Raw genomic sequence first — 11736 nt, 5'->3', positions numbered from 1 at the left:
TTGTACAATCACTTCAATCAAATGAAAAAAAAAAAATTTAAATGTATTTATTCATGTTTTTACGATATACTAAGTATTTATATTTACAAATAAAATTGCCAATACTTTCCTATTTAGTTGAATTAAGAATAACTTTATTGTTCTTTATACTAAGTAGGTATGAGTTTATATATATACATTTTGATTGGTTCAATGGATCGCTAATTGTATTCACTAACTTTTGCAGATAATGCGACATTTCTGCAAAACCCTGAGTTTGTATTTCGTATTTTTAATCTTAAATTTGCAAATTTATGTTAGTGTTAATTATTTTTATTTTACCATAATTAGCTACTTGTGCACATATACCAATGTATGTGTGTATATAAATAATTTACCAGCCGCTTATTTAATAACATTCATTTTGATTATATACAATTTTGTATGGGGACTGCCCAATATGCATAAGTCTGAATTATTTCGCTTTGAGATGGTATAGATCTTTTTGCTTCCATGTGTTGTGGAAATATTGTCCTTTTAACGAGGGTTTGGAACAATTATTTTTTAAATGATTGAGGATGTTTCTGTAAAGTATGTCATGACTCATCACACTAAATTATGATTACATGACACCTTGATCAAAAATTCGCGGAGCAGCCGCAGGTGATGCTCTAAGCCAACCGATTTGTGCTTTGTTTTTTTAGGTTAACACATCTGTGATTAACATTCCAACCAAAATTTTATCACCATTGCGTGATATTTGTAAAAGCTACGCCGTCTTGAGTAAATCTACCTCTGCACGTGTTTTCGACTTCTTACAGTTTTAAAAATGCATTTGAATTTACAACAAGGACTTTGTATTGAATTTTGCGTTGAAAATGGATTCAGTGGGCGAAAACCTTAGAAATTTTGGCAAATTGTTTTGGTAATGATAATTTAAAGAAAACAGAAAACAGCCGTTTACTAGTGGCACGCACGTTTCAGAAGAGATCGTGAGCCCATCGAACGTAATAGCAGGCCGTCGATATCGAAAACTGATCTCATCAGTAAAGTGGAAGAAAATTCAATCGCAAATTACCCATCATCGCAGAGGATTTGAACAGTGCTTATGGAAGAACAGTCAATCGCAAATTACCCATCAGAGGGTTCGCAGAGAATTTGAACAGTGAGTTTGCGCCGTGTTGCTGTAAAGTTGATCCCAAAGTATCTGAAGACTTGATTTCCAATGCTTAATCCGACCCAACATTCATCAAACGAATATTTACTGGAGATGAGACGTGGGTTTATCCACACGCAATCCAGAAATCAGGCTAGGGAGCGGGGAGCTCGATTGAACAAAGACGAAAAAACCACGTCGTTTTCAAAAAAAAAAAGCGATGCTCACAGTTTTTATGGATTACAACGGTATTCTACACCACGAAGTTTTGCCAGAAGATCGGACAGTCAAAAAAGAAAGGATTTATGGAAAAACAACTTGTGGATTTTGCACCATAATAGCGCACCATCGCATAGTGCCATCATTATCCGTGAATTTTCGACCAAGAACAAAACGAGAACCATCCAACAGCTATCGAATTCCCCTGATATGGCTCCCTGCGATTTTTCCTGTTTGAGCGAGCCAGAATAGCAGATGTAGCCGAACAGCCGAAAGGAAGAAATGGAAAAATCGAAGACGGCTCTGCTGGCTATATCGAAAATATAGTTCCAGAAATGTTTTGAGAGCTGGATCAAACACTGGCATAAGTGCAGGAAGTACTTTGAAGGTGATAATATCGCTTTTGAGAAATAAACTTGTTTTTTTTCAGTCTTCTGAACATATTCCCGGAGTTTTTTTGATCATGGTGGCGTTTAAACAATTCTCTGGAAATTATCTACATTTTACTTTTGCACTGTTTTTACTCTGAAATTTGACTACAACTAAAAAACAGTGCGAAAGGTTTGCAAAGAAACATTTTTGAAATTATTATCAAATTGATTTACTCATCACAGCATTCTGCATTTTCTTGCTTTACATTCTGATATTAATTTTTAACTCTTTGTCTACCGAAAAAAAGCTATGCAGTTCCTACTGGAAAATTTTATTAGCAACACCAACTATTAGGAAACATAGTAATAATCAAAAAGCAAGTGTTACAGAGTTCAAAGGTATCAAATGTTGAATCGGGAGCACAATATATTCTCGTCCGGTAAACAAAAGGTTAAAGTGTTCGTTTATAGTTTAGATGGAATATCTAGTAAATTTTTTTTAATAGCTCATATAATATCAAGACTTATGCCCATACAATACAGATTTTTGACGCGCTAATCTTTTTGTTCTATGTGTAAATCTTAAAGTTATGAAATATGGCACATTTTCACGTCACCATCCAATAGAGAGTGCGCATTACTGCACTCATAATTCACAAGGTGCTTTTCAAATAAACAGAACTTTTGGAATAGAGCAATTTTCGGTGGCACCTTATATGTATAGGTTTCATTGTACGTTCAGAATGCCTATTATTTTCCGACCTGCATTAAAAGTTGTATGACTTTTGTTAGACTGGAACCGACGTTATTGTATCTAAGTTGATAGTGTAACCTATACTCATCAGGTATACAAAGAAACTTAGTATAACTTTTGCCAAAATGTTTCAATTCAACGTATGTAATTTAATATTAATATTATAGCCACGATGTACAGAATGCATAGGTGTGGTCAACATCAAACCGCTAATCAGCTGATTTGCTGACGCCATAAGCTATTATATATGAAAGTGATTTGTTTACAACAGAGGTCAGGAAACACTGAGACTGTGCTGGAGATATGGTATATGGAAAAATAACCACAGCTACTGCTCATGTTAAGTACATTGCTGCCGTCTGTACGGTGAAGATAATTCAGAAGATGTGGCCAACATCAGGCTGTTAACCGGCTCTCAGCGACTGTGAAGGAATCAGTTGATTTGCTGACGAAACACTGGATGTGACAGCAGTTTGTTTAGGAAAAACTGGGATTGTGTTGGTAATATACAAAAAAATCAACGTAGTAATTGCTCAAGTAACTTCCTTACCGTCTGAACAACGACTGATTGCACGAGTGTGCGTATACATATGAAATGAGCTTGCACAATATTGCTGTCGTAGGGGCTTATGACGTAGCGGCCAACGTTATTCTGACAATTTTGCTTCGGTTGGCCAAATCTTGTTATCAATTATACTTGCCTCATAGCAGAGTTCATTGAAATTCATGGAATCGGAATAAGGCATATTAAAATATTAAAGTGTTTGGGCTAATGGCGTATTGAGAATCAGAATTCATCATTCGCAGAGGACAAAGTCTTCCTTCTCGATATTGTAACTGCCGATGAAACGTGATATTTTCAATAAGATCGAGAACACAATCGTCACAATGCGAGTAGAAGACGTCAAACCGTAAAAAAGGTACATGGCGTATATTTTCTACCATTCTAGCTAAAATAACTCCAGTCTCTTAGTGTCTTGAAATATTCACTGCCTGTCGGAAAAGATCGCACCTTACGTACGCGTAAATCCGTAATTTCAATTAGCGCAAATTGTGAATCGAATATTGCTATTTTTGTAAGTTCTCGAGTGCCTTAATTTGCCACCAGTTTTACTTATTTTCATGTGTTTCTATTCATTTGTGCTTATGTGTGTATACATATATGGAAAGCATTTGCAAAAGCCTTCAAAAATTTTGATTACTGTACATTTGGACTCATAAACTACTATACATACTCACGAATATACTGCTATATAGAGACCACAGTCATGGCTGCGTATGTATGTAAGTATGTATTATATATTTGCGAATTAATTTATTATTATTATGTACTTTAAACTGTTATCACAGCCAATATCGGTACGCATTTGTAGCCCCCTTTTTGTTCCTAGCTGTGGGTGTAAGCGTCCGACACTTGGCAAATTCAACTAACACAGTTAATACACATACGTGCAATATACCGTATGAGCGCTCCCACCTGCCCAGTGGATGAAGCTATCGCCTGGCATAAGTGATGCTGGTCAGTGGTGTGATGCCAGCGCAAATGCGATCGTATTAATTTGATTCACGGCTATTATCGCTATGCGCTGTCAGATTACAATCTCCGCTGCTGAGCGTATTGTTGCCATTATGACAGGAGTCGTTATTGTGAGCCCCAGCATCACTGCTGTTGACGGTCGATGAGCCCATACGAGGTACACTGGGCTTATTTCCGGCGCTAGGGCCACCATGGGCATGCGCATTAGTGTTGTTGGCACTATTATGGCAATTGTTGCCAACATTAAAGTTGCAATTAGCGTTCGTTGGACCAGCTGCAGAACCGATGCTGCTTGATGTTGTAGACGAAGTGGTCGACACGGTTTGTTGCGCCAGTATGTCCCCCGGTATTAGACCCTCCTTGACCCGTTTCTTCTGTTTCATGCGGCGGTTCTGGAACCAAATTTTCACCTGTCAACAAGAAAACATCTAATTTTAACTTCTGCCTCAAACGCAAATTAAGTTAAAACGTTTAAGTCGCCCCTCCACTTACCTGGGTCTCGTTGAGCTGCAGTGTGTTGGCGATTTCAATGCGACGTGCGCGTGTCAAATAGCGGTTGAAATGGAACTCCTTCTCTAGTTCAGTCAACTGCTTGTTGGTAAAATTGGTACGTCCCGAATTATTAGTCGCACTCAGGCTGCAGCTACTCATATTGGGCGCACCAATGACCAGTCCCGGCGCGTTGCCATTGCCACCCGCTAAGAGTAGGCTCGTCTGAGTCTGTTGGCCGGCGGGTAAGCTGTTGCGGCAAATGTCTAGCTGATGTCCATTCAGCTGATAATCGTGTATTGTGGCAGGTAGTTTTGGTGCTGCGAAGATAAACAAAGAGAAAAGGAAGAAACGATAATCAGTTTGACGTTACAATGCTAGTTTTGTGGTTTTTGAGTGATTTTCGGTGATGATCGCTGTCAAAGTTAATCAGTGAATTTGCATTTTCTCATACACACATTACATACATACATATCAATACGTCTGAACACACATATTTGTACCTAAATACCACAATATTTTCTTTTTTGAATGCCAGTTTTGATGCATTCAAATACTATAACGAGAATACAGGTTTTGTGCCCAAGTTGTATTTATTTTATTTACAATATGTTTGTTGCTACTTTTTATAAGTGTTGGCTTAGAAGGTATACATGAATGCCTGATCATGCGAAGATGATTTTGCATTACTGTGTATAATTTGACATGCGCCCCGTGGACTTTAAGCTGATGATGAAAACAATATTTTGGTTTTTCATAGAAGGATTTAATAGGATTTATTATTATGTTTGAAAACATTGTGGTATTTTTGGCTTGGGAATGAATAAGTGAAAAACAGGTACATATGAAATGTGGGTGTTCGTGCACCATTCCTTTTTCCAAAGGTAAAGAAGGATGGAAAATGCCGTTATCGCCGTGAAGTGTTATGCTATTTTTAAATAAATTTGGTTTTTATTATATAACATTGTTATTTTATTCCTTTAAATGAGAAATTCTTGTACACACAGGATGTCCCATGCAGTGGTTCCTTTGTGAAAATTCAAAAAAATTACCAAAACAAAACTCAATTTTTTTCCGGTATCTTATTAGCTTATCCGAAAGAGCAATTATTTCCATTATTTATGGAACACGATTTCATTCATATGGGCTCCTCAGCTGGCTTCGCAGTAGCGTATCATATTAACCTAATTTTCCAAGCCTTTGGTGACAGGTTCTGGCTTTATCTCACGAATAGATTACTCCATATTCGTTTTGAGAGCCATAAACGGATTATTCGTAGAATATCAGTCTCTCATGGAACGTTGCAAAAAAGCCTAACGGCGTCAAATCCCTTCTACGAGGTTTCCAAATGACATCTGTCGTCGAGACGAAAATGCGCTTCGTTAGAAAAGATGACTTGGACTTATTTTCAATAAACGCACTTTTTGGGCTACATTTTGGAAAAACGGTTTGCAAACTTTTTCAAAGTTATTCAAGCGTAAAGCGATTAATTTCGTTCCGCGGAGATATGATACTGACTTTCTTTCCAGTGGGAAAGAGCTGTGACTGTCAAAATAACATACATATGATCAAAAAAATTACTACATTTACCACTCTGTAGACCTTTTCTCTGGGTTGGTTTTAAGGGGGGGTAACGTTTTTAAATTTTTTTTTTTGCATTTTTTTTAAATTTGATTTTTTAAATGAAGAACCTTTCAAGAATATTCTGTGAAAATTTTAGATGAATCGGAGCAAAACTTACAAAGATACAGCCATGTAAGTGATGCTACCTACTCTGATTTTTTTTATATTTAAAACTTTAAAGCGTTTTTCCCACAACTTACGTTTTCAAAGTCGGTGCCCCTCATAACTTTGAAACTACTGCACCGATCCTTTTGAAATTTTGAACACTTTTTCTGTAGATGTTTTACAAGGTAACGCCGAAGAGTTCGAATTTGTTGATACTTTTGTTTTTACGGTAACTAATTCACCGATTTTTTACGCGAAAATCGTGTTTTTGACTTTAACGTCTTCCCAAAAATCGAAAAATTTTTAATTTCAAAAACCCTCGGCGTTACCCGGAGAAAACGATTATTTAACGAAATAACTTTGGTTTTTTGATTTCAGATGATTTAACACCGAGTTATGAGGGGCACCGCAAAAATACTTTTTTTTGAGATGCGTCCGAATAATTTCTGCCATTGCCGTATTTTTAAATATTTTTGGATGAAAATTTCACAAAATATACTTCAAATGCTATAGTTTTATGTAGTAAAAGATTTGACGAATAAATTTTAACTGTGCCATAAAAAAAAATCATAAAAATGTGCCTTTTTTCCATGAATTAACGTTACCCCCCCTTAAGTATTTGGTAGGAATTTTATATTTAGGCAACGGTGTAATTTCTTATGGTTTCTGGATAAGTGGATTCAGCTTGTTTTTAAAAAATTTAATCAATTTTGCTTCGCTGGCTGAAGTATTCTATTGAACAAAAAAGGACATGAAAGCATAGTTCAGAAATAGATTTAGAGTCTCCTTATTTTTGTAATATATTTGATATATCTCCATGTAATATATTTACATAAATATGTAAATGTAAGAAATATTATAAATAATAGTTTGGCATATGCATTGTTTAGGTAGGTTCAACTCCAAATAGGAGGACCTACAGTTTTCCACTATCATCGATTAGAAAATGGTGAATACGATTGACATAGAAATGTTTTATTTGTTTAGTGTTTGATAATCGCAAAAGGATTCTGTCAACATACTATGCACCTCGTATTTCCATGTATGAGCCGATGAAAAGGAAAATCGTAGTCGAAAAATGGTTTTCAATAGCTGCCCTTGAACTTTGAGAGTGTACAGCAGCCATTTTGGTAAAGCTACAGATTCGCGAAAATACTTATTTATTATTGATATTTAACTACAGAATCGCGGAAATACTTATTTATTCTTGATATTTAACTATGGATTGCTACACGATTCAACACGAGGTTTAATTTATTAAAAAATATTATCACAATTATTTATCTGTTCGATAAAAGTTCGGAAAGGAAATTATCTTTCATTTTTCACAAGCAAAATTCCCGCCGAAATATAATTTACTTCAACGGTAGTGTATCATTACCTATGTGCTTCGCAAAAAAAAAAAAAAAAGAAAAAAACACTGGTTTGGCGTTCCAAAGTGAAAGCAAACCGGAAGTGACGGATTGGCTTCAAGAGGTAAACCGGCAGCTGTTGAGCCATCAAAAATAAAAAAGTATAGTTTTAACTTTTGTTCGAAACCAGTATTCAAGCATTAAATGATCAAGCGGTACTTAAATATGAATAAGTAAACACGGATATATTTTATTGAAGACTTCATCACCAACTGACCCAGCAAACGGCACTTGCAACAATATATCCACATACGCGCAAAAGGGTTTCTGTTTTTCCAATAAAGAACTAGTTTGAGTTCGATTTAATTTAAATTTAACTTAATTTCTAATTTGAGAGTACATGATTTTTTTATATTTACAGGGTAAGAGCTTGAGATAGTCGGTTTCTGGAGCAAAACTAAACAACTTCTTATTCTTCAGTTTGATACTCGCCGTTGCTAACGTGGAAAGGTCCAAAAATCTTTCGTAGAAACTTTTACTTTTCGCGAACACTTCAAGGGCTGTGTCATCGGATGTTGCCATCGTAAATACTGATTATACTGCTAAATTGCCACTTAGCCCAAAGAGAGCATTATTATAGTTGTTATTGCTAGTTCCCTTAGTACTTCGAAGTTATACTATAACTATCAACAGTGACATTTCGACAAACACATATGAATGCACTGACTGTTTGTTTGATGACAGGAGGTACTTCGTTTTGTTCTCGTTCACCACCAGACCCTTTCGCTGCCCTTTTCTGCCCAGCTAAGAAAAGGCAAAACTAATGAGCGGTTGTTAACATCGATGATATCAACATCATGGGCATGCACCAGCAGTTGTAGGCTTTTATAAAGTGTGGTTCTTGAGCGACTGAGTGCTGCGGCTCGAACAAATTTTAACAGAATCAGGTTAAAGAAGTCATACGATAGGGAATCGCCTTGCCTGAAACCCCATTTGGCCCCAAACGGCTCCAAGAGGTTATCACAATTCTAATGGAGTTCTTGATATTGCTGAACGTCATTTTGTACAGCCGTATTAGTTTTCTGGAGATACCAAATTAAAATATCTCGGCATATCTAGGCAACTCCTTTTCGTGCTGTTTCCTCTCACCGGTCTTTTCTAGGACTTCGGACGATAGTAGTGTTTTCACGTTTGAAGCACTCTAATAAGACCAAATTAGTTGGTGATCGTTCAACTTTAGCCTTTCGCTCAATACGCATATGCAATATCCTGTATGCGGTGTTCCGAAGACTAACTCAGCGATACTTGAGGCAGATTGTTGGATCACACTTCACATGCATTTAGCAGTCCACACTTAAATTCTAATCGATAGGCATGCATTCATCCGACCATATTTTACTTAGTAATTGACGCATGCTTTTTACCTACTCCTCGCTGTCATATTTGCATAGCTCAGCTGGCAGTCCGCCGGCTCTCGCGGCTTTATTGTGACAATTAGAACAGGTAAAAACATTAAAAGAGCTGCAAAAAGATAAGTACTTATATATATATAGGGTATTTGAGGACATGCATATATTACTTTATGTGGCTATAACTTCCCGAAATCATTATTTTTCTTTTTCAGACAAGACATTTTAGACATGCAGTTATCATCCCTATATGTGAAAATCATACCGATTTAGAAATCTCTAATTTTCTTAAGTGCGTCCTTTCATTCGTTCATAAGGTTCGCCGTGTATTGAAAATATCAGGCGGCGCAAAAAACACGAACGGTCTGACACTGCCCGATTTATAGATTTATTCAACAAATGCAAGCGATCATTGACGAAGACTCTTCAAAATCAATGAGGGCCTTTGCAAAGCAGCTTAATGTTTCTGAGGAGCTTATCCGTCGAGTTGTCCATGAAGATCTCGAGTATAAATCCTACCTTATGCTCAGAAGACATGTCGGAGCTAAGACGAGAAAAGTGAGTTATCCGATCAAAAAGGCCTTATAATCAATTTGAACACTCTAAAGCATGTGAGAAAACCAACTTATGTCCGCCTAACTCCCCAGACCTAGCGCGGGAGTCCAAAAGGCATCCTCTTAATACCAATTCTTCCATGAAGTCTGAAATTAATACTCTTATGGTCAATATGAATAAGCAGCTATGATTTAGACATGAATTCGTTTCCGGATCCGGGCTAATGAAAATTTTATTGAATGATTGTTTAGATATATAATAAGTTAATGTTGTGTAAAAAATTCGTGAAGTTTAATTAACATTTGTTCAAAATAAAAGCTAATTAGTTTTACTCTTAAGTTGTCTCAAACACCGTACGCACTGGGAAAAGTCAGCATATATCGAGATAAATATCCGTCGGTACATATCGACAATTACCATGTTTTTCAGTGAAAAGTGAATAAAAACCCAGAACACCAAATCTGAAATTCGAATTTGTTATCTACAAACAAACTACTACTGCAGTCTCCAAACAAAATATTCCGGAAATTGGCTAAAAAAATCAATCAAATTGAGAAACTCCACAAAGGTCGAAGAAAAATATTTTTAGTGCTTGTTGGGTTATATTTCTTTAAATTGTAGTAAATGCATATGGGTATTGTAAATTGTTGTAAATTTACATAGCACTTGAAATAATTTAATTTTAATTGATGTTAACTTCCTTATATTTGCATTGGAATTAAGCTAGAAATGAGACAATGAAACTAAGTATGGAACCAATTTATGATTTCATTGAATAAACGAGAATCTTCAACAGCGAAATTATTAAGCGCATATATGTATATTTGAGTCATAATGCATACATATGAGCATGCTTACACAAACAAGTATATGTATGTAATGTTGGTATGCTACAGTTCACAAAATGTATTTCCCGATTCAATTTGGCTGACTTTTATCAAGCTTATGTGGGGTATTCGAAGGAGATTTAAGTGAAAATGGCGCCAATATAATCAAAAATGCAAATATTGATAAGCAAACACATGGGCGTTTGTAGAAAGCTTTTATAGATGTTTCTGAATTTGTAATTTATATTTTACTAAATGTTACCAGGGGCACCGAGCGCAAAGCGTTTTTCATTTATGTTATAAAAATATATGTACTTTATACATATTAGGGCGCCTCAGCAAAAACAAAAACAACTAAACAAACACAAAGAAAGAAAAACAAAAGGGTTTCCGCGGTTGCGGGTTGTTTTTAAATAAAATTAGTTTTGAAAAATATGTTTCCCGAAAATCACTTCAGATGGGAGAAGCGTTTAAGGGGTCCCGGTGGTCAAGAATTTTCAAAAAATCGTTTGATGTTATATTTTGAAAGTATAGGCTTTTAAGAATACACTGTCAAACTTTGGAAAGGATATTCCCAGTATTTGCGATTCTACAGCCGTTTTGGCAGGTAGAGTCAGATTCGTCAGGCGGCACTCAAAACTTTAAACTCAATTAGCTCAAACCTACTTTTTTCGGCCTGGTGTTGTCAAAAAAAAAATAAAAAAAACAAAAAACTATTTAACCGAGTCGTCTGAAATTTTAATATGTTGTTAACAACATCAATGGCTATCGCCCGTACTAGAATCATATTCTTAATTCAATTATTTCGTATTTTTTTGATTAAAAAATTAAAAAAACTCGATTTTTAGAGTGTCAAATTCAAAACCGTGCCATTTTGTCAATTCTTTTTTATTCTAGTACGGGACATAGCTACAGTCATCCTGATTAATAATTTTTTTGGTTTTTGGGTTTCAGATAAATAGAAGAGCCAAAATGGACAACATCGTCCAGGTCCAATTTTTCGGGAGGGTCAACTTCAGCGCCATTTTTTAAATAATAAAATTAAAGAATTTTGTTTTTTGTTTTGTATGTAAAAAAGCGGCCGCCGTAGCCGAATGGGTGGGTGCGCGACTACCATTCGGAATTCACAGAGAGAACGTCGGTTCGAATCTCGGTGAAAACACCAAAATTAAGAAAACCATATTTCTAATAGTGGTCGCCCCTCGGCAGGCAATGGCAAACCTCCGAGTGTATTTCTGCCATGAAAAAGCTCCTCATAAAAATGAGTCGGCTTGCAACTGTAGGTCCCCCCATTTTGTGGAACAACATCAAGGCGCACACCACAAATACGAGGAGAAGCTCGGCCAAACACCCAAAAAGG

At 36.1% G+C, this 11736-nt stretch overlaps 1 protein-coding gene across 1 annotated transcript in view; it reads right to left on the bottom strand.

Moving 5' to 3' along the window:
- The window catches only part of LOC128871945 (homeotic protein labial-like), a 92106-nt gene continuing 80370 nt past the window's right edge, over nt 1–11736 (bottom strand). The window contains exons 2-3 of the mRNA XM_054114137.1: nt 4509–4825; nt 1–4426 (exon numbers count right to left, since the gene is read on the bottom strand). Coding sequence (XP_053970112.1) covers nt 4034–4426; nt 4509–4825 — 710 coding nt within the window. The 3' untranslated portion in view covers nt 1–4033. The remainder of the gene's footprint in view (nt 4427–4508; nt 4826–11736) is intronic.

Source organism: Anastrepha ludens, chromosome 2 (genome assembly GCF_028408465.1).
Source record: "Anastrepha ludens isolate Willacy chromosome 2, idAnaLude1.1, whole genome shotgun sequence".
Taxonomy (NCBI): domain Eukaryota; kingdom Metazoa; phylum Arthropoda; class Insecta; order Diptera; family Tephritidae; genus Anastrepha; species Anastrepha ludens.
This window is presented reverse-complemented; position numbering and strand designations above follow the sequence as displayed.